Source organism: Syngnathus scovelli, chromosome 2 (assembly GCF_024217435.2).
Source record: "Syngnathus scovelli strain Florida chromosome 2, RoL_Ssco_1.2, whole genome shotgun sequence".
Classification (NCBI taxonomy): Eukaryota; Metazoa; Chordata; class Actinopteri; order Syngnathiformes; family Syngnathidae; genus Syngnathus; species Syngnathus scovelli.
The window spans coordinates 18,380,190-18,403,951 of NC_090848.1; the positions used below are offsets into that span (position 1 = coordinate 18,380,190).

General features: G+C 40.4%; 2 protein-coding genes across 3 annotated transcripts in view; one reads left to right on the forward strand and one right to left on the reverse strand.

Moving 5' to 3' along the window:
• mtcl2 (microtubule crosslinking factor 2) overlaps nucleotides 1-3,299 on the reverse strand; it is a 43,914-nt gene extending 40,615 nt beyond the window's left edge. The window contains exon 1 of the mRNA XM_049754889.2: nucleotides 2,034-3,299. Within this exon, the coding sequence (XP_049610846.1) occupies nucleotides 2,034-2,960 (927 nt within the window). The 5' untranslated portion in view covers nucleotides 2,961-3,299. The remainder of the gene's footprint in view (nucleotides 1-2,033) is intronic.
• Nucleotides 3,300-6,813: 3,514 nt separating this feature from the next.
• On the forward strand, nucleotides 6,814-23,712 carry osbpl2b (oxysterol binding protein-like 2b). 2 transcript variants are annotated; one of them, XM_049754914.2, is made up of 14 exons: nucleotides 6,814-6,957; nucleotides 13,845-14,061; nucleotides 14,135-14,255; nucleotides 18,234-18,309; nucleotides 18,980-19,114; nucleotides 19,843-19,940; nucleotides 20,016-20,198; nucleotides 20,303-20,410; nucleotides 20,560-20,649; nucleotides 20,753-20,873; nucleotides 21,019-21,144; nucleotides 21,220-21,343; nucleotides 21,675-21,765; nucleotides 22,245-23,712. In XM_049754914.2, exons 2-14 carry the CDS (start codon nucleotides 14,025-14,027, stop codon nucleotides 22,345-22,347), a joined length of 1,413 nt encoding a protein of 470 aa, XP_049610871.1. In that variant the 5' UTR covers nucleotides 6,814-6,957; nucleotides 13,845-14,024; the 3' UTR covers nucleotides 22,348-23,712. The 2 variants fall into 2 exon arrangements, with proteins under 2 accessions (XP_049610871.1, XP_068504762.1); XM_068648661.1 differs by having other exon boundaries at nucleotides 6,855-6,957; nucleotides 13,848-14,061.
• The last annotated feature ends 50 nt before the right edge of the window (nucleotides 23,713-23,762 follow it).

Below are 23,762 nucleotides of genomic sequence, written 5' to 3' on the forward strand. Positions count from 1 at the left end.
TTCTCTTTGTGAATACTCTTAAAGTCCCCGCAGGGAAATGTTAGTAGTTAAGAGCAAAGCAAGAAATATTACTTCATCGGGAAATAGATGTCAAGTAAAAAAATGACACAGGGTGGACAAGGCGCTATGATAATTCAAGATTTGTGTATATAATAGGAATGAATTATTCATTTCAGTAGAGAAGCATAAATCATATCAGGTCACTGTGTTTAAAATTGCGTGCCTGGTCCCAACAAAGATTGGGTCACTTGTGTTTGTGCGACACTGTTGAGCTAGTAGAGTGATTCCCAGAGTGTGTGTGTGTGTAGCCCAAAAAAGAATGACTGTTTGCAGTAGCAATAATGCTGTCATCATTTACCACAGCTGGAAAATATGGGTCAGCAGCTAATGATAAACGAAAATTTCACAGCTGTAGGCTGGGTGTGTCTGCACTCTTCGAGTATAAACAATGAGGTTGAAAGAAGAAAGATCATCACCAATCAATTATCTTATGTTAATAGAAAATTCACCAAAATATAAAATAAAAAAATAATTCCAAGCATCTAAAAACATCCCAACATCCTTGCAGAAGTTTACTATTGAGGGAAGACAGGGAATGAATCTGTTGGCGCCACACTGACTAGAGCGCAATACATTTGCAAAGAACAGAGGGGAAGAAGTGAATTAAAGGCGAAAACAGGAAATGGTGGGCCGAAAAGACAGGAAAGGTGGGGAATAGGAAGGATAAACGCCGGTAACCAAAAGGGGGAAAGGTGGGCAAAACAGAGCATGAAACACGTGTAGACAGTAAGGCGGAGAAAACACGGCCGCAGAGAACGAAGACGTGAGGTCACAGAGCTGGGGAATCACAAGTTCATGTACCGAGAGAGAAATGCTCCACTGACCCGCTTTTCACAGCTAACTGGTAGGAACAACAGGGATGAGGTTTTCTTGGTCCCGTGATCAGCGAGCAAGTCAGAAGACAATGAGCCAATCAAAGACCAGATTGCAGTCTTGGTTCAAAATTGGAGCTGAGCAATATTTGCAAGGAGAAAAATATTTTGCCCTCATTAAGTGCAGTCCTCTACAAAGTAGAAAATACAAAGTAGTTTTTTCTTGGTTGGTTGGAAGGGTTTTTCTTTTATCGTGTGACACATCATAATATATAATGTATTATTGTCACGTTGTCATATTGCTTCCGAGATCTAGGTTGATCTAGGTCCCCTTTTCCACAAATCCGAGCTATCCGCTGTGGAACTATCTTTGAGAAAGGCACTGGCTAGACCGTAATTGGCTCTCAGTGAGCCTGGCAACACTTTGCATCATCAATTTGGGTTATTTAGAACAAAAAAACAAACCAGGATGTTTGTCCAATTTTTAACCCAAATTGGGTTGTTTTTAACCCACCATTTTTAAGGGTGTGCCATTTAACTGACAGAACTCAATTGATAATTATGTAAATCAGAATATGGCATTATTATCGCACAAACTACAATCAACTGCACTCGAGTCAATCCCCTTTAGCAATCAGACATGGCAGATACCAAAGCAAACTGTTCATTTTGGATTTTTTGGTATGGTTGTCTGGTAGCTTTGGACAGCTGTTATATAAATGAGACTGCACACAAGCATGATGCCCTTAAAATATTATTGTGTGTCATCATGGTAGCTCCAAATCTGCAGGTTTTGCTCATAAGATTCTAAACATCAGTGCCCTGGTACTGGTAGTCATTTACCTTGGTTTGCATCCAAACAGCAGACGGATGTCTGAGTCAACTGTACCGTAAACCCTAAAGGCACATTAAGGAGCTCGCCCGAAAAAGCCAGAGTAGCATCGTGGGGTCCGTTGCAACAGGCAGGCCAATAATATTAAATGGCCAGTGTTATGACATTAATGGGCTTTAATATCTCGAGCAGCACCCTTATGTGGGTCAGGTGGGTCAATGATAATGGAAATGATTCTAATTAGTGTGCTGCATGCAATCAACACACTGCCAACCTGGCCAGCACATGATCATGATCACAACAATTCAAATATACAGTATGTGACTTACTTTGAGGTAATCATTCTCAGATCTCAGCTCCTCAATTTCCCTCACAAATTCCTCATGCATACTGTCCACAAACTCCTCAGTGAGGTCAGAGAAAGCAAGAGATGTGCTGGCCGGAATTCGGCTGTCCACCGAGGTGACCGAGCGCTCCTCAGCCGGAGATGCGCTCTCCTCTCCGGCCTCAACACCAATGGACAATCGGTGCTTATCGCCCTTCTCCGTGAAGATTTTAGCAGCAGCCAGTTGTTGTGAAGTTCCATTCCCGAGGAGGTTCTCCCCTCCGCCTCGGCTGCTCCTCGACTCAGTGTCACTGCTGGGAGCGTCTGATGAGAGCTTTTGTTCTTCGGAGGCGCAGTCCGACAATTCGGAGCTGCTGTCGGTGGGGGAAAGCTTCCCAGTGGCGCAGCCGGAATCCTTGGATAAGTCGTCCGATCCTATGCTGGCGTCCGAAACCCTCCTCCGTGCACCGCTGCTACTTTTAGACATCTTGGCGGCCGGGGTTTTGGACGACGCGTTGACTGAGGGAGCGGACGACTTGCCCACCGATTTCACACCACTTTTATCGGCTTTGGTGTCTTTAGCGCTCAGACCTCCTATGGGGCTGCGCCTGGAGGTGCGGCTCCCCAGGTGGATTGCACCCGGTTTCACACTCAAACTGGGGGCGCCGATCCCACCTCGGATCTTCGTGAGGGACCACCCGGGTACATCCTTGGGTCTGGCAGGTGACGGAGCGCGATTAACTTTCTTCTTTCCTCCCTGAGCTAAGACTATAGCGGGCAGCTCCGCGTGCTGCGCCTGCCCACTGTCCGAGCTCTCTCTCCCGCCTCCGCTTTCCATCTTCTGCCGGAGATGGAGTCTCCGTTCCTTAGGCGAGGCGAAGGAGAGGTGAGCCGGGCTGTTGTGGACATCAACCTCCTTTGACTTTGTCATGCATTCCGTTTGAAGCGAACCCGGAAAACAGAAAGGATAGCGCTTGTTGTAGGGTAGTGGGAGGCAGAAGTTCTACAGAAATGAATAAACAACAGCGCACAGACAAAAGGAGCGAGATCCTCGCTCTGGCTACAATGAAAAGCTCACGCACTGAAGCGATACAGAAAAATACATACGAGAGGATCCGATTACTAGATGTGCACTCTTCACTGTGTATAGTAATGCCTAAAATTATCTCAAGGTTTTATGTATAAAAATATGCATTTCCTAGCAAAGCCGCAACGGTTGTCGTTCACAGCGTTTGCCCTCCAGGACGAGGACGAGTATGCGTGAAGAGTCGGAGGCGGAGATGTCGCTTTCTCTCTCCGCCCACATAACGGGACGTGCGACAGGAGAGAAAGACGAGATTCAACCAAAACATTATTATTATTATTATTATTATTATTATTATTATTATTATTATTATTATTATTATTATTATTATTATTATCATTATCATTATTATTATTATTATTGTTGTTATTAAAACGTATTACCCTCGTAGACATCAACATAACTAATAACAATAACAAAAATGTAACCGTAAAACCCTGTCTATCCAACTCGAAATCAACCAATTCCTATCTGTACCCTCTATTATAGTTTTTATAAATAAATGCAAATAAATGTCAATATAAGTAATACATGTTATAGAAACAGCTAGCAAATATTTACAAGGGATGACAAATAGTAAGTATACATGAATTTGCAAGTATTATTTGGGCAAAAAAGTTGATATAGTTTCAAAAGAATGTGGATAATGTGGATAATTGTAATCAGCGTCGACTCAGTGACATTTCTGCAACTTTGTCGCCACCTGGAGAACATTATTTGATTCTACAGATAGACCTCCTATAGGTAGATGGATGGATAGACGGACGTATAAATAGAGAGACCCAGCAGACTGGGCTCCATGTGGTTCTTTAACATGGGCTTATAGGCATGGTTCCATCTGGGTTTGCTCCTGGGTTCCGCCAGGGCCACAACCATTTTAGCCCACATGGTTTTACTAGTTTGAAATTCTAACTTTAACTTGAAACCCTACTTTGAAACCTCAACTCTAGTTTGAAACCTTAACTATAGTTTCAAAGCCTCCTACGAAACCTGAACCTTGGTTTAAAACTGCTTCGAAAGCATAACCTTAGTTCAAAATGATGACTTTAGTTTGGAACCCTACTATGACAAATAACCCTAACACCTAAACCCTAATCCCCTATTACTAACCCCAAATCTGTAACCCCTAACTCTAAATTCTGTTCATCTTCTCATCTTGTTATGTTCTGCATCTCCACAACATCATGATACACCAATGAGAACAAAAATACTGTGCTGCACCATTCTATGGTCAAACTGTATTTGGTCTTGGTTTTTGATTTTTGACTTTTAATCTTTGATGCGGGAACAAAAGCTATGTGGCTGAACCGAGACAAAAGCCTAACGGCTGCGCAAAGTTATGAACAATCATGCAGTTCATTTAACTCATCTGTCCATGACCTCATCATACAGGTATGATTTATTTTATTTATTTATTTATATTTATTTATTTATAAAACCTTGATTTATTTATTTGTTGTGTTATTTATTCATTATTTATTCAGCACACTGTTGTTTTACTTGATTGTCTATTGTGTGCCATGCCTTGTCACCGTGGGATAGCGGGGAACGAAATTTCGGTTTCTTTGCGTGTCTTTGGCATGTGAAGAAATTGTCAATAAAGCTGACTTTGACTTTGACTTTGAATGTTTCTGTCATATTAAGAGTTGGTCCTCATTGTGTTGCCTTATTTTATGTCATTATATTTTTTGATGGTGCATGAGCACGTACACACCCGAGTACATTGGCTTTCAGAAATACTTTGTTACAATTCGGTAATGGTGACAAATGGATGTCAACATTGCTAAATAACAAGACCACTTGACTTTTCATTGTTTTGTTGAGGGTAAAAGGGACACATTATAAAGATGCTGCCCTTGCATGTTAGAGCCGAAGGAATTGTCAAGCTTTCAATTTTGTTGTGTTGGTGATAATGAGCTGCATCAGCAATATTGCTGCTGCCACAATATATGCAACAACAACAAAATACACTTTCCTTCCCTCATTTCCATTTTTTCTTTTTCTCTGAATGCATTTTCTATAACCTTTGTTTATAACATCCGAGTTGTTAATCTGTTGTTAATTGTTTGTCTTGTTTTAAAAAATATATTTACCGTCTGCTTTCAGCCACATCCCTCTGAAAACAAAAAGCCTCCATATGAACATTTCAACAAAGTGACATTTCACAATAAAACATATAAATATTTTCATTTTACTTTCTACATACACACTCAAAAATGTCCCTCAGTTTTGCAATGCCTCAAGGCAATTTACAACACCTCTCATGTATAAATTATTGTTGCATGCTAAAATAATATAATAATTTATCCCCTAATTGTAGTGTTGTAGAAGCAGTTTGAACATCTGCACATTTTCCCTCCGAGACAGACCCGAGGGGTTCTGAAGCTGTCTATGTGACTCATAGAGAATGTGTCTCACGTGGCCTACTCTATCTGGAAAAACAAGTTGTGCTCCATCCCTTGCTGATATAGAAGATGGCCTACATACTGTCAAAGTCAAAGTCAGCTTTATTGTCAATTTCTCCACATGCGAATGACACACAAAGAAACCGAAATTTCGTTCCCCGCTATCCCACGGTGACAAGACATGGCCCACAATAGACAATCAAGTAAACAACAGCGTGCTGAATAAATAATGAATAAATAACACAACAAATAAATAAGAGGAGCAAAAAGGAGCAAGTGAGCGTACAGCAGACATTCCAGAAAATAGCGCAACAGTGCCACACGCTACGCAGAAGGGGGTAGCGAGTTCAGGGTCCTAGCAGCCTGGAGAAAGAAGCTGTTGGCGAGTCTGGTGGTGCGGGAGCGCAGGCTCCTGTACCTCTTCCCAGAGGGCAGAAGGTCAAACAAAGAGTGAGCTGGGTGACTCACATCACTCGCAATCGTGGTTGCCTTGCGGGCGAGATGGGAGGTGTAAATGTCCTTCAGGGAGGGGAGCGAATTGTTAAAACACAATTGCAAAATTGCACATGCGCCATCAGTTGCCCATCCCTGGATTATAGGGTTAAGGTTTTAGTGGATTGAGGTTTGTTGGTTTAGGTCAATTTACAAAAACAAAAACAAAAAACAAAAAAAAACTTCTGGGTCGGCCCAATTTCAATACAAAGAAGGAATGTATTAATTCCTAACCCCTGTCAGGGAAGGACAGAACAATGTGGGATAGGGGACAGCAGAGGAAGACGCAGGACAGGAGTGGTGGACCTTTCCGCAACTGGGGTGCACCTGGAATGGCTGCATATGTGAATTCTAAACACCTGTAGCAGAGGAGTGCAAGTGAGAGAAAAGTTGAGATGTGTTTATAGCAATAAGGGAGTGGCCCCACACCAAGCAGCTGAGTCCCATGCCTGGATGCATATATAAATAATATAAATAAACTTGACTAATTAATTTCCCCCCTATTTTTAAAGTGAAACAAAAGTTGACAAATATAAAGTACAGAATATTTAGCTTAGGTACAGTTACAAAGTATTTGTACTCTCTACAAGAATGCTTAGATGCACGTATCAGTCATATCAACCAGAAAGGATGGAACACATTTTCCCCAGTAATTAAAAAAAAAAAAAAAAAAAACATTCTTTCAGGATGTGTTCGATCCATACTGTGATCTGCCTGCATATTATGATGCTGCTCCCACCCCCTTCGTTTCGTTCTAGTTTCCGACATGTCTTGTCATTGGACAGCGTGCTCCCACCCACGGGCTTGATTGGCTGTCTATTATGTTAGTCATTCTTCCATTCCCTTCCCCGCGGCTAGCCACTTCCGCTTCTGTGTCAGACCCAAAGCTCAACTGCGAGTTCTTTCTCGGGACTCGTCAAAGCGTTTACACTGTCCACGCGATCCTGGTAAGACGTGTTTTCATGGAGTCTCTTTTCCGTCTTGATATATTTTTAGATGTCATGGCTGAGCATTTTAAGGTCTGTTATGTCAGATATGGACCCTTCTGTACTAGGTAGCTTTCCTCACTTTTAGCCGCAACGCTAACCTGAATGCTAGCTGTCACTATGATGTCCTGTCAGTGTTGGATCAGACATTTGGCTGGTCAATATCGTTATGATAAAGAATAACGCTTTAAGTTGTTCGTTGGGATTTCATACCACGTAGACAACTGAAGTTTGATCGCGGTGATGATGTGTTAGCTAGATGAATTGTTGCACAGTACTTGCTAATGATAGCAGCCAACTCAGCATTTGGGACAGTCACTGTGTTTTTCTTTTCTTTCTTTCTTTTTTTTTTTGTCTTTAGGCAATACTGAATAGGAGTTGTTGGCCACTGTTGATCAATCAAATAATGGCACACACTTATTGACTTCTGTCTATAAGTTTCACTTTAGATCCGTTCAACGTCAAGTGTGAGATAAGCCCCGAGTTGGAAATGGGACAGAATGTGCTATAGATTTCTGTAGATTTGCGCGAATCGCACTGATCTGCGTGGGAACATCTGCGTTATTATCTCAAGCTCCGTGTTGGTTAAAGTTTCCTCCTATGGAATTTTACTGCCTCAGCAATGCCTGTTCAACGTGTAACCTCCTCCATCAAAATCTACATCTAACCCTCAGAAAACCCATTGTTTCCGTTTCGTAGGAGGTTTATTGTGGGTCATTGACACAGAAGTCCATTGCGGCAAATTTGGAAGTTATTTTACTGTACCGAGAAACTCGTTCACACTGTTGCAACCATTATGTGTGAACAGTACTAAGTAAAGCATGTATGTTTTAACTACTTGTTTACTTTGTAACAGTTTATCAAATGAAACATCTCAATTTGTTAGTTTTTAGCAGACTACTTCCTAGTTCGTGGAGAATGGCGAACAGAGGGCTCCAATAATACCACAGTGAAGCAATGGGTTAAAATAAATTCTTTTATATACTCTTTAACATGCTGTGGGTTCTTCCTCGGCTTTGGCACCACACTCGACAAACTTTGAGGGGAATGTATTATAACCTACTCCTTGCTATTTTACACTGGCAAAATGATTGCAGTGAAAATTGTCTTCTATCAACAACAAAGAAACAAAGCTAATTCCTTTGTATTCTATTATCAAGGGCATATTTCCTGATGTAGTCTTAACTGACTGCAGTGGCTGCGATGTCATTTATTTGTGCAGATGCATTTTTCCAAATATTTCTGTGATTTTATATCGTTTATATAACATTCAAACGAATGAGATGAATCTGTTGGGGCTGGGGTATATGACCTAAATATTAATACCATAGTATAAATTGATTCTCTCCCTGGTAAGAGTATAGCTCACAATATAGTGTGTGTTAAGCTTTTCATTGTGCCACATAAATGCCTGATTGCAGTTTTGCTTTTTAATGAGTTGGGATTATGTATAAAATGTGCATTTTTCACTCGCAAATTGCAATTTGATTCTGCCTGTTTCGAGGCTTGGTCATCAGACTGTGATTTAAGTAGAGAAAACTCATAAGCATTAATTTCCGAAACATAAAAAAAAAAAATGCTTTGAATTGTTCTTATTTATGAAATTTGTACTGGCCCAGTTGGCCCAGTGTCAATGAACTTTGAGTAGCCTCACACAATCAGGCTGTGGGCCAGCAGCAATAATGCAAAATATTGTCAAACTGGGACAAGATGTTAAAATATAATCTTTTGAGCATGGTAGTGAAGACTAGAAGACCTCTTGAACTAGCTCTCCATAATGAATCAATGTCAAATGTCCAATTAGGCCACAATAGGAACGCTTTGTGGAAGGGAGTTATACTGTATCTTTGTTCTTGGATCAATGGTTACTACTACTTGAGTGGCAGCATTTGTTCTCCAATTATTGTTGACGTGTGGTTAAAATTTTGCGACAGGAAAGACATTTTGCAAACGCATGTTCTCAAGGCCACATTTCAACAGATTTGAGTCGAATCTTGCAGCAGTAGCCAAACTAATGGGCATGTGTGTGACAGAAGTCAATGTCAAATATTCTTCAAACGTTAACTTGTTGTAAGTGGGGTCTGTGATTGAAGGCTGTCTGGCTACCATGTGTTCCCATAAATGCCATAGGAATGTTTTATACTATTAATATTACTACATAAATATTTTCTTAGTTGCTGATTGATTAGGTGTAATTGTCATTTTACATATGAATAAAGTACAGTCTGGCATTTCCTTCATAAATATATAATTCCAATCAAATACGATTCAATATATTTTAAAGTGACATAATTGGATTCGGCTTGATTTGATGCACTCACGTCTTTTAAATCAAAACTGATGTTCTGTTTCAATTATTTTATTACATCCTCTTTAATCTGTTTTTGGGTACGAAATAACAGGCAATTTTGTGCACACAATCATTGTCCCACTGTGTAACCATCCTGGTTTAAGATAAATCACTGACCAGCAGAGAAACTACAGATATAAATTGCTATGGAGCTGCGTTATAAAATCTATTATTTGTTTGTCAGTTGTTGCGTGGTTTAACCTTAACCTTTGTAAACTGGAAAGGGATTCTATACCTTATCAGTATTGCTCACAAGTTATCCAAAACTCATTCCCCCATATTATCTAAATGCATTTTTTTTTTTTTTTAACACAGTTTGCCCCAAGCAGAGTCTATCTCAAGGCGAATGGTCCAAATTGTGGAAATGTAATGTATTAGTAATTAGGGATTGTCATAAGTAGAAAAAACAAGAAAACTGATATTTGCTAAACAAAATTGTTTTATAAAAATGAAATGTGCCAATTCGTATAGAACATTGTATTAATTATGTTCATGGGTCTGTGCGCGTATGAGTAAGTCAAAGTCAAAGTCAGCTTTATTGTCAATTTCTCCACATGCCAAAGACACACAAAGAAACCGAAATTTCGTTCCCCCCTATCCCACGGTGACAAGACATGGCCCACAACAGACAAACAAGTATAACAACAGTGTGCTGAATAAATAATGAATAAATAACACAATAAATAAATAAATAAATAAATAAATAAATAAATAAGAGGAGCAAAAAAGGAGCAAGTGCGCGTACAGCAGACATTCCAGAAAATAGCGCAGCAGTGCCGCGCGCTACGCAGAAAGGGGTAGCGAGTTCAGGGTCCTAACAGCCTGGAGAAAGAAGCTGTTGGCGAGTCTGGTGGTGCGGGAGCGCAGGCTCCTGTACCTCTTCCCAGAGGGCAGAAGGTCAAACAAAGAGTGAGCCAGGTGACTCACATCTCTCGCAATCGAGGTTGCCTTGCGGGCGAGATGGGAAGTGTAAATGTCCTTCAGGAGGGGAGCGAAGCACCAATAATCTTACCAGCCGTATTCACTATGCGCTGCAGGGCCTTCAAGTTCTGTTCAGTGCAGTTATCACCCCAGACATCGATGCAACTGGTGAGGACGCTCTCAACGGTGCCACGGTAGAATGTAGACAGGACTGCCTGAGGAGCACATGCACGCCTGAGCTTCCGCAGGAAGTACAGGCGGCGCTGAGCTTTCTTTGCCAGTGACGAGGTGTTTGCGGACAAGGAGAGGTCCTCACTGATGTGCACCCCCAGGAACTTGGTGCAGCTCACCCTCTCCACCACAGCACCGTCGATGATCAGCGGCAGGTGTTTTGTGTGACCCTTCCGGAAGTCAACAACGATTTCCTTGGTCTTGTTGACGTTCAGCAGGAGGTTGTTGTCCCTGCACCACGTGGTCAGAAGGTCAACTTCCGACCTGTACCGAGTCTCGTCGCGACTTCGTGATGAGACCCACCAGAGTCGTGTCGTCAGCAAACTTCACTATGCGGTTGTCGCTGTAGGTCGCAGTGCAATCATGCGTCAGCAGGGTGAAGAGCAATGGACTGAGCACGCAGCCCTGGGGGGGGGGAGTAATCAAGGATCCTTTTCTAAATGAATGGATATCCTTCTGCATAAGACGCATGACTTTGAACACTTTGAGGCATTTTGACACACTGTAAAGAGCCAGTTTAGAAGTAATTTAATTACTAATTTATCATAGTTATAGTCATCAGAATGAACTAGCAGGGCGATTCAGTTTCCTGGAACAGTGTTTCAAAGGTGACTTCAAAACCTGATTTTATTGTTTATTTTTTTTCCCCCCCTGCCTTATTTGATCCTGAGCAAGATAAGTTTGTTTTTCAATAAAGGTTGGCAGTCAGGTTTACTTCTGAAATTACTGGATGTGCCTGGAGTAACTTGTTAACAATCGCTTACATTGCACATTTGCTTTTTCCAACATTGGATTGCAGTTAGGGATGGGACAGTACCGATATCAGGTATTGGACCGATACTTGCTTTATTTTTAAGATATTGGGTCAAGTCGTAGTGACGATACCAGCTATAAAGTATCAAAAAACTATTGTATGACAAAACTTATATAGCAAGTTATAGAAAGGATTACAGAATAGCTCTTCCTAAATCACAAGCTTGTTCTTTTGATTATAGGTTAAAGATGTGAGGTCACACTTAATTTGCGGGCAACTGACATTAATTCTCTCTTTACAAATCTTGTGATTTTGTTGCTCATGTGAAATGGACTTGTGGTACGTTTCTCGGTAGGTGCGTGCGGATCCGTGCATGTGAGGGGAAGAAAGATGTGTGGATGTTCTGTCTCTGTTCAGTATTAACTGGTCGTTTAGCGCTAAGTATCTTGACTCTGTTTTCTTTTTACCACCTTATTTTATTTTTTAACACCACATTGAGAAGTCTAGTTTGGTCTTTACTGGATTTAACAGGATTTGTTTTTAGAGGGAAAACAAAACTTAGAAAACAAAATAATGTTGACATTGGCTTTTAAATTAGCCGTTAGTGGATTGGGACGTCGGCAGTCATGACTTGTTGACGAACCTTGGCAGCCCTAGTGCTAATTGCTTTCCATTCCATTTCCAGTGTGTCTCTCAAGGCTTCTATTTTAGGTCAAACAAGATATAATTTTCCACTCCAGGAAGTGGATTACAAGACAATCATTCACACTGTTTATTGATTCCATGAAGGAGGGAACATCCTGCCCTATCTTTTTCTGCTTGGACATGGTAATCGTGGTTAGAGATCTACCGCTGATGACTTTCTTTTTGTCCTAATGAGAACTTTTTGTCATCACCTTTTGTTCATAACAACAGTAGTGACTTCATTATAAAATCATAGTGTCTGGTCATTGTGTTGCCCAAGATGTTATTGGGCAGAATTTTCATTAGACATACAGTACATTTTCAAAATCAAAAATGAAAGCATCATATCGTTAAAAATGTATCAGATTTTTGAGCGACAAGTCATCCAGTCATTTAACATCTTTCTGATCTTTGTGATGAATGAGTCAGAGTATCAGTCAACATTCCTTGTATTTATTTACCATGTGAGTTGTGTCACAATAAAAATGTCATGCCACTTTTTTTGTCCTTTTAGCATTATACACCTAAAGTATGCTGCTTGGATTAGGGAGGGAGCAAAATCATGTGATTGCATTGTGTGATTAAAGTCAGTTCGGATAGTTGCAGTTAGAGATGCAAAGAGATGATAAATATATCCTTAGTATACAGTTGTCAAAATTATGCTGGTTGCGTGAATAAATGTGCACGTAAAATGTGGTGTACCTAAACCATTGTAGTAAGTTTTGAGTAAAAAATAATGAAGCCTCAGTAACTGTATGCATTGTGTGCACATTAGAAAGAATATAACCAACAGCAACTAGAATTAATTTTAATGAATGCAAAAGTCCAAGAAAATAAGGTGTGTTTAGTAGTACCGTATTTTCCGGAATATAAGGCGCACCGGACTATAAGGCGCACTATTAATGCATCATGTCAGATTTTTAATCCAAATCAAATCATTCTCCATTTGATCTTTTTTATTTCAACTTCAGACGCAACAAATTACTTTATAATCACAAAATAATGATCCATAGTCTTTTTGATTCATGATTCATTGTCTTCAGCGGGCCACTTATGATTGATTTCATGACACAATGCTTCGGGCCAGTTTAAATTTAGTAATTTTGTCCATATATAAGGCGCTCCGGTCTATAAGGCACACTGTCGGCTTTTGAGAAAATTTTAGGTTTTTAGGTGCGCCTTATAGTCCGGAAAATACGGTTGTTGTGGTGAAAATCAGTTGAAGATTTTGCTTCAGTCTGTGTAGGTGTTAACGTACAAAGTGCATGGACAAACGAGTAATAGAAGAAACAAAACACTCATAATAACTCTAGAAAATTAACAGGTAAAATGCACCAGCAAATTGCCGTGTGCAACTCGAGCACATCATCCTTCTTCAAGTGCTGGAAAATGCTGCTGCTGCTATCTCGTGTCTAAAAAGGGCAAGGCAGCCAATAAATATAGATTTTGTATGAGGATGCCAACTGTAAAATTAAAGGTGCACTTTATTTCAAATGCTGTGATTTGATTTGTGATACACACCCTTTTAAATTTTCAACTTCCTAAATATAACAAAGATGAGATATTTACATACAACCCATAATGTCCACAAATGTCATATTCGTAGAGTACAGAAGTTAGAATTTATACTACAGGGTATTTGCAATGTCACGTAATTCACAAGGTCAAAATTATACTCACAGGCACAAATTAATACACACAGACATCTACAAAAATCTTGTGTGAAATATTCATTAGTTATTCTTCCCTGTAACTTAGTCAGGTAAGAGTTTTTTTCTCATGTTGCTTTTCAACAACTACTTTTGTCTCCACATATTTCTATTTCTACCTTGCATCATCAAAAAGCAAAACTATATGTTCAATAACACCGTCTTGGCTAACGTTCACCTTTATTTATTTTTCAAACAGCAGACATTAGCTGGTGCGCTTCTGTGCACAAATACTGTGCTGTTGCTGTTGTGACGATCAAGTGAGAACCTTGGCCGACCATTTTCTATCCAGAAGAACTCTCCGAGGTTGTCATCTGAGGGACCATGTGTTAGAGCTTGACCAATCAACAGTCAGATTTGTCAGCGTTGACGACAGAAGATGAGCAATGAGGAGGAGTTCTTCGACGCCGTTACAGGTTAGTGCCTAGTGTCTGTTTCGTTGCTGTCATGTTACCATATTTACATAGTTGTGATTATTATGCTTCACAGGCCTAGATTCGGACGAGTCATATGAAGGGGTGTCAGAGTCCAGTTACAAAGATGCACTGGTGTTTGATAGCAGCAAGAACAATGGATCAAAGCCACAAGAGAACGGTGTCAAGAAACACAGGTACTGCTGCATTCCTGCAACACCTTTCAGGCACGCTTGTGTATTTGTAGCCAAGTGAACTCCACCAGAAACCACTCAGTCTGAAACGGGTTTTACTGCCATGGGTATGGGCATGAGGCATGGTTAGAAATTGTCAAACCTTACCTCAAGTTAAGAACATCATCAAGAAAGTGGTTGCTCATTCACTTTGATTGGATATTAACGATTTTGATGTTCTTGTGGGCAGCCATTGGTAGTTTTGTACTTGTACTTGACTTGCTCTCCAGTCCAGGATGTCTGCCTATGCCTACTATCAGCTAGTTTTGTTGTGCCTTAACCTAACCAACCCCAGACATGACCATGAACAGGCTTAGTGATACAGCATATAGGTGGACGCATGGAGTTGCTTGTAGGTTCATACTTTGTGTTCTTGTCTGTGACACTCCAGAGATACGATAATACAGTGGCAGGTGAAAAGTGTACTCGGTTTTTTTCTCATTTCCTGCCAAATGGACAAACAAGCTACCTTTTTCTGATAGCATACCTGTTGGACAGCATGCTCTGCTTATCTACAAACTTTGTTTGTGCCAATGCATTGTTTACACCTCAGCATACTTGCATCAGATAGTTGCACAGATACAGTAATCCATCGCCTAATCACATTTTTATTTGTTGTTGAAGCTATCCGGTTTTCTTTCGAGAACGCTCTTAGATCAGAATCAATCTTTATTTGCCAAGTTTGAGCATGCCAAACAAAGAATTTTACTCCGGTAGATCTCAGCCTCTGTACAACATTTAGGTAGCTAACAACATTCAGGGGAGGTGTTCCGGGCATGTCCCACCGGTAGGAGACCCCGGGGACGACCCAGGACGCGCTGGAGAGACTGTCTCTCAGCTGGCCTGGGAATGCCTTGGGATCCCCCGGGATGAGCTGGATGAAGTGGCTGGGGAGAGGGAAGTCTGGGAGTCCCTCCTAAAGCTGCTGTTCCGCGACCCGACCCCGGATAAGCGGAAGAAGTTGGATGGATGGATGGATGGATGGATGGATGGATGGATGGATGGATGGATGGATGGATGGATGGATGGATGGATGGATGGATGGATGGATGGATGGACGGACGGACAACATTCAGGACAACATGTGCAAAAATTGACAATTATTCTCAAACATCCCCTGATCTTAAACTCAAGACAGTGTATGAAAGTGATGCAATTGGGGTTGAGAGACAATCTTTGTTGGGTGTGGCGTTCGAAGTTAAGAAAATGCCCCATGTGCATGATTGTCAACGTGCATGTAGCAAACACTTCTGCAAATAAGAGGCAAAATGTTCTTTCTTCAAGCTATTTGGCACTCCCAACTGTAGTTTACCGTAATTTTCGGACTATAAATCGCTCTGGATTATAAGTCGCACCAGCCATAAAATGCCCCAAAAAGTGAAAAAAAAACATATAAGTCGCTCCGGAGTATAAGTCGCATTTTGGGGGGCAATTTATTCGACAAAATCCCACACCAAGAACAGTCATGAACAAGCAACAACAGGCTAAACGATAGCAGCAACAACAGGCTAAACGATAGGTATGCTAACGTGACAAACACAAACAAAGAGCTGAGAACGGGCCTGACGTAACATATAGAGTTATTAAAGACAACTATTACATAAATAACATGTTTATAAAACCATCTGTGTCACTCCAATTCATTAAATCCATCGATCGTTCGATACGATAGCAACAACAGGCTAAACGATAGGTATGCTAACGTGACAAACACAAACGAAGAGCTGAGAATGGGCCTGACGTAACGTATAGAGTTATTAAAGAGAACTATTACATAAATAACACGTTTATAAAACCATCGGTGTCACTCCAATTCATTAAATCCATCGATCGTTCTTTGTCAACAATGGGTGCGCGTGGCTGACGGTGCTTGCAATTCAAAATATTCCACAGGCCCTTACAACAATATATACATTATATTTCAAATAACTATTATATAAGCAATATTATCAAACCATCTGTGCACTTTAAATCATTAAATCCATCGATCAAATTCCTCGTCCTTTGTCAACAACGCGGCACGTGCGTCGTGACGTCAGCCACTCGTCGTTATTCCACAGATCTACTATATAACTATATTGTAGCGTTAACAAAGTACAAGGAAAGACGTGGGTTTGGTAAACGGCTCTTTATTTAACAAAACAAACTTCCAAGCGTGTGGCGGCGTGGACATCCAGCCACCGATGTGGAAGAGAGCTCCATACAATAAGACCGGGTGTAAAAGCCATGTCCGAGCCCCATGCACCGTCCGCGGACAGCCACCCGGCCGAGCGCCGGCCCCCGACTTCGATCCATGGAGGTGAACGAGAGCTCAGTAGAGTAGGACCGGGCGTAAAAGCCATAATAGTTTTTCAAACCTTCTATGTCACTCCAAATCCTGAATTCCTTCAATCTCTGCGTCCTCCGTGTCACTTAGAAACAAAGCCGCTAATGATGCCGGGAGTACGTACGTGGGTACGTTTGTTCTTTATGTAAACAACCGCCGCGCCGCACCGCGCCCCGTCGTGCCATTGACGTCACTTGAAATTCAATTTGGTACATCACAGTTCTCCAAACTTTCATTCTGCTGGTCGATTACTGTTTTCGGCTGCATATTTTACAACTTGAAGTTTGTTACCTGCAAAATATGCGTTTCTTTTTGGTGCCATTTTTCTTAAGCCCTTCCCATTTAGAGCGCCCTCATCCAGTTTCGTCTGAAAATATATATATTTTTTCAGATGTAGTTTTTTTGTTTTGTTTATTTGATTGTTTCATCAAAGTCAAAGTCTGCTTTATTGTCGATTTCTTCATATGCCAAGACACACAAAGAGATCGAAATTACGTTTCCACTATCCCACGGTGACGAGACATAGTACACAATATGCATACATGTAAACAACACACAAAAAAAGAACAAGAAGGCAAAAACAATGAATAAATAAGAGTGATGAATAAATAATAAATAAACAAATAACATAATAAATATAAGAGGACCAAAAATGGAGCAAGTGTGCATACAGCAGACAGTGGACTTGGATATGGCTCTTTAAAGTGTTAATTGCTTTATTTGATTTTTTTCTCTCTTTTTTATGTTTTGAATATGTTCAAGGTAAAGATATAAAAGAATGTGAAGTGATCAACTATACTAAAAATAACTTGTGAAGTGGTCAACTATACTTGTAAGTGATGTGTTAATGATCAAGTAAAAAATTTTTGAAAAAAACCATATAAGTCGCTCCTGAGTATGTCGCCCCCCCACCCAAACTATGAAAAAAACCCGCGACTTATAGTCTGAAAATTACGTACTCTAAAACTGACGTGTAAAACAAACGATTACACAAGTATTTGCTACCTAAATACCATTGCAAAGGCCAGACATGCTAATTAGAGTTTAGCGTCTGCATTTAATGTAATACTCTGAATCAACGACGGTGCATGTTCCTTGCAACCATAGCAACAGTTTGGGTTGAAAGGTAGTTTGCACATTTGTTAAACAAATGCACTCAAATACAAAAATCCTACATACATAAAGTGTGAAAATGTGTCAGATATCAGATTGATTAGAACAGGGATGTCAAACTAATTTTTTTCGCGGGCCGCATTGTAGTCAGTTTCTTTCGGAGGGCCATTATGACTGTCAACCCAAATAAATGTATGAGCACCTCATATTATATACAGTAAAAGCTACAAAAAAAACCTGACAAATAACTCGTTTTCAAATCAGACGAGTAAAAACTGGTCAAATATTTAACATAAAAGATATTATTAAAAATGAAGACAATTTGCAATTCTAGTAATGACACACAAATTTGATGCACATTTGTCTCGCAGGCCCCATAAAATGACACCTGTGCACTAAATGCTGATTAGATTCCAAGTTTCAGATTCGAAAGATGGTCTGCCTCTTTTTTAATTCTGTTTTCTCTCCACTCAATTGTCATTTTATTTCTCTTTTCACTCTAGGACGTCATTACCTGCACCCATGTTTTCCAGAAGCACTATTAGTGTCTGGAGTATCCTTAAAAAATGCATCGGAATGGTAAGGATTGGAATTGATCCTATCTTACTCTTTGACTTTTTCTACTGAATATCCTCATCATTCCCAAACTTTTTTTGTTCCCCACGTGTATCTTAATTATTATTATTATTTTTTTATTATTATTATTTTTTATGAAAGTTGTGCACACCTCCCCCAACTCCCACTCCAACCCACTCAAAAAACACACATTTTTAGTAGACAAATTAAATGAATTGTTCTAAGATTCAAGAAGATTTACTGTATTCTCGATACATAAGGAAATAAATAGCAAGCAAATTTCATGGGCAGGCTCTTTTTTTGTTGTTGTTGTTGTTGTTTTTATTCAGACTGCACTAGAGAGGTCATTGACTTCTCAAGAACGGTTCTGCACTCACAGCTGTTATGTAGCAATAAGCAGTGATCTGTCAATGTGAAGAAGAGGAGAAAGATGACTTTGAATGGGAGTGCTCGAAACAATACCAACAACAAATCAACGTATTTACCAGTATTGAAAGCGTCGTTCAAGCTATGATTTACTCTTACCGAGGGACAAATATCAAGTTTGGGAAATGATGATTTCATCATTAATGTGATTGTGCAAGCAAATACTTTGCATTTCCCAATGCAAAACTGTTAGTGTTGGCAATAAACCAAGTCATCTCCACACTTCTTATCATGTGTACTTTGTCAGGAACTCTCCAAGATCACAATGCCCGTTGTCTTCAACGAGCCCCTCAGCTTCCTGCAGAGACTCACCGAATACATGGAACACACTTACCTCATCAACAGAGCTTGCTCGCTGTCTGACTCCATAGAGCGCATGCAGGTCAGACACTGAGACTGCTTTCGAACCGCGTGAACTACCGCACAATTATCAGCTTGTGTGTTGTGTATCCCGCTTAAGTTGCATGGTGGGAAGAAATCAAACACGCAAACAGAACTGCAATTGTCCAAAAGAAAATTGCCTCCTCATCAACACTTTAGAAATGTCTGAGATGAGTCCGCCTTACATTTTTTATTATGAAGTCAAACGTTTAATTATTTACCTTTTTTACCTGGTTGAAGAGATTTTGCTTCTCAACGTACAGCGTCGTTACATCAGGGCAGGAGACGCCACCTTCATTTCCACAGCTGGCATCTGTGCGATCTGAGTGATGTTTGTTTTTGACATAGTTGTGTAGCATGTTGCATCAACATTGTTTTCTTTTTCTTCAGAAACTTTTCTCTTGGATTCATCCATGTTTTTCTTACCAGGGCTCAAGCATCTCAATCTTAAGGCCAAGTGTCTCACATTGGCGGTTGTGATGCATATAAAACACTTGTATTTTAACATTATGGAAGTGCCATAATCTTAATATTTAAATATAATTTGAAAAACAAACAGGCAAAATTACATTTAAGATAGATTTTCCAAAGTCAGGGAGAGCCACAGCCAAAGGATGAGCCGCGGGTTGCAGACGAGCTCGACTAAATAGCCAAACCTGTGAGAGAAATGTTGTTGAAAAAGCTTTTCCGTGAGTGATCTAAACATGTTGTCTATAATTGTTTCTTCAGGCTGTTGCTGCGTTTGCCGTGTCAGCGGTTGCATCTCAGTGGGAGCGAACTGGAAAACCTTTCAACCCTCTTCTTGGGGAGACTTATGAACTTACCAGGTATAGACATGTACATCTTCACATCTTTTTTTAACATGAATTATTCCCCCTTCATGCTCCTGCGTGTCTACACAGAGAGGAGCAGGGCTTCCGGCTGCTAGCAGAGCAGGTATCCCATCATCCACCAGTGAGTGCCTTCCATGCTGAGAGCCTGTCAGGAGACTTTGTATTCCATGGCTCCATATACCCCAAGCTCAAATTCTGGGGGAAGAGTGTTGAGGCCGAGCCCAAAGGGACCATCACTCTCGAGCTACTTAAGTATGTCAAAGAAATGTGGGAGTTACTTTCCTCATATAAATGTGTTCCTTGTGGCAATGTCCCACCTGTGTCTCATGTGTCTTCCCCTTCCTTCTCTATCTTAGGCACAATGAGACATATACGTGGAGTAACCCTAACTGCTGCGTGCACAACATCATTCTAGGCAAACTATGGATAGAGCAGTATGGCTCAGTAGAAATAGTCAACCACAGGTAAATGAATGTACTGCTCTGCAGTCATGAATAACCTGTTATGCCATGAGACATCTTTCTTTTGGTGTGCAACATGTAACATTTAGGTCACATACAGTTCACCATGATTTATGGAGAGGTGTTAAATGCTTACACTCTTGTCTACACAGCACTGGAGACAAGTGTGTGTTGAATTTCAAGCCTTGTGGGATGTTTGGCAAAGAGCTGCACAAAGTGGAGGGATACATCCAGGACAAGAGGTTAGCCTTTTTACTTTGTCACCCATGATATGATTTCTAATATATTGCGTAAAGTTTTCCAAGAAAGCTGGTTTTGATCTTCCTCGTGTTTGTCCTTGTGCAGTAAAAAGAAGCTTTGTGTCATCTATGGGAAGTGGACGGAGTGCATGTGGAGTATTGATCCTCAGTCCTACGAGGCTCACAAAAAGGCAGAGAAGAAAGGAGACAACAGGAAGCAAAAACGTGTAAATTGATTTATTGAGTCAGAATCACACGAGTCTCTTTTCTCTTGGGTCGATGCAGAATTCCTCATTGGCGTATTCTTGGTAGAACGTCTAATGTGATGATTAACCATGTGATTGCTCAATCCACGCTATTCCCATCCACCAGGACGAGCCAGTAGGATCGGAAAACGATGATGCTGATGACATGCCAGAGGTCCAAGAGACTGTGTTGGTCATACCAGGAAGCACTTTGCTCTGGAGGATAGATCCTAGACCAGCTCACTCAGCTCAGGTATTGAGAGGAAGGAAAATAAAATAATTGTGTGCACAAAATCTCAGCAGATTCTTTGTACTTCTCTATGTTTAGATGTACAACTTCACCAACTTTGCATTGTCCCTCAACGAGCTGGAGCCAGGCATGGAGGCCATTTTGGCCCCAACAGACTGTCGCTTCAGACCTGACATTCGAGCCATGGAGAATGGCAAAATGGGTAATTGCATCGTCTACAACCAGCTAGTGTTTTTTTTGTTGGGCTCTGTTTGGCATTGTATTAGCAAAAATAAATGCCCCTGGCTTTGAGATCTCTGCTTTATCCCCCCTGTGTGGAATTTGCATGTTCTTTGTCCATGAGTGCAAGTTTGTATGCTTGTTTGTCTGTAAGCAACATGCCATTGACGGGGGACCATTTCGATGGATGGATGGATGGACGGACGGATGAGATTAAGATAATGAAGCGCTGTCGCCATCTGCTGTTTGCCTCCATAACTGCCTCATGTGAATGACACAAATGGCTCCACTCTGAGACTCTTGTGGTTTTACAGAAGAAGCAAGCCAGGAGAAGGAGAGACTAGAAGAGAAACAACGAGCAGCCAGAAAGCAGAGAGCCAAGAATGAGGAAGAGTGGTCTACAAGGTTTGTGGAGAGTTCATTTGCTTTTGGTTTCACACTATTGCTCTCTTTCACTGTGTAACACATTCGCAGTCTTGCTCTCACACACTAACTAGCAATGTGACAAGCAGTTTCCAATTTTTTGAATTAAAAAAAAAAAAACAAGCACTTCAAATGCCTCTAAAATCCTTCATTCAGGAAAAAAAAAACAAATTTCAGAAGTACTCAAACTGCCCACACTGCTATTCTCACCCGTAATATTACCTTTGCGCTTGTTAACTTGAGTTTTTAGGGCAAATGTTGGTGTTTGAAATATCACTGGAATTTGGACGTCTTTTACTAGCAATTGGTGAATATGTTTAACGGAAACGTGTGAGTTAATCTGAGGAGGGGGGGCATTTGACTCATTGGGCGGAGGTGCGCACCAATCAGCTGCTTTTTCTTCCCCAAAATTATTTTTTATGTTAGTGTTTTTCATTCTTTTTTTTTTTTTTTTTTTGAAGGTGGTTCCAATTGGGTACCAACCCGAACACTGGCGCCCAGGACTGGAACTACTCGGGTGGTTACTTCAGTAGAAACTACCGAGACCTGCCTGATATCTACTGATGAGACTAGTAGCCTTCACCCTGTTCCCTTTCCACCTCTTCCACACGCCTTGTCATAAGCAGGAGGGACACGTTTAAAAACGTAACCCTTCATCATTGCACACATCCAGCGCAGATAGGAAAGACTTACACAGAAGCCTCTCTTGAACAGTTGACTCATCTTGACTTGCTCGCTTCTTCCCCATAAAGGATTGTACATCAACTTGAATTGCGATACCTGTAACTGTTTGCCATCGCTAATTGTTTCTTCCATATGTCACTATTTAATGGTCCATGACGGATTATGCGTCATATCAATGCAAAATTGTGTGTACATGGGCTTGAACAACAGAATGAGGAGTATCAAGTGTTGGTACGATATGGCTACCTTGCTGTCAAGAAAACACACACGTTTAAGATGTTGAAAAATTGCTAAATGATTCCATTCCAGTGTAAAAAAAACAAAAAACTGGATTATTTTGGTGTAGACACTTAAAGATAAAAGAAAAAACTCAATTGGTAATGTGACACCTTGTTAATATCTTCTACATTTTGCAGCAGACCATCAGCACATTGAATCCTTATTTTACATTCCAAGTGAAAATGTTGTAAAAATGTAAAAATAATAAAAAATAAAAAAAGCTCAGCTCTTCTGCTGACTGTGGTCGTAATAGTAAAGAAATTTCAAACAGCTAAAGCAAGAACATCTCTGGACAATGGATGTTTTTGTGTGACTTTTACATACTGTAAAACGCAAACATGAATTTTGTTGAACGGTGGCCAAACTCCATGTCTTTTTTTTTTTTTTTCCTCTCCTCTTCCATAGCCTGCCTGTATTTATTTTAGAGCACTTAACCACATGCACTCGTTAGACTTATTTGTACATGTAGTTTGTGTCTGTTACATCTGCCTTTTTTTTGGGCAAAGCCTAATCTATGTGATGTGTAATCAAAACACTAAAGTTGGGTGCAGTGTTGATATGCACAAAATTTGTATTTAACACAAAATGGTACAAGGCCTCTTTCATTAACGCACATAGCAACATTTGGACTGTCAAGTCTTTTTTTTTGTTTTATTTTGTGTTTGTTTGCTTTTGCTATTTCTCCCAACATTTCCTCTGTTGAATTTTATCCCCCCCTTCTCTTGGACTATCTATGTGATTGTTGTTGTTTGTGTACTCGTGTTACACAGAGGTAATCACATGCAAAATGAATGACACATTATTTTGTGCAATTGATTTATTTTTATAGTATTTAAAGCATTTTCTTTGGTGTGGACATACCACCAGATGTTTTATTTTTTGGTGGGGGACCATATAGGCATACTGTGGACAGCTTGATAGAGTCATGGACAAGAGAATGTCTACTAATAAAATCCTTAATTTCAATTATGGATGGTGACTTTTTTGTTTTCAACAAAGTTTATATGAAAAAGAAG

What these genes read in the sequence shown, in the direction of transcription:
- osbpl2b (XM_049754914.2), top strand. Translation starts at nt 14,025, where the DNA reads ATGAGCAATGAGGAGGAGTTCTTCGACGCCGTTACAG. An exon ending in GGATACATCCAGGACAAGAG is followed by an intron (nt 20,650 to 20,752) that starts GTTAGCCTTTTT and finishes GTCCTTGTGCAG; the next exon opens with TAAAAAGAAGCTTTGTGTCA. An exon ending in GAGGAAGAGTGGTCTACAAG is followed by an intron (nt 21,766 to 22,244) that starts GTTTGTGGAGAG and finishes TTTTTTTTGAAG; the next exon opens with GTGGTTCCAATTGGGTACCA.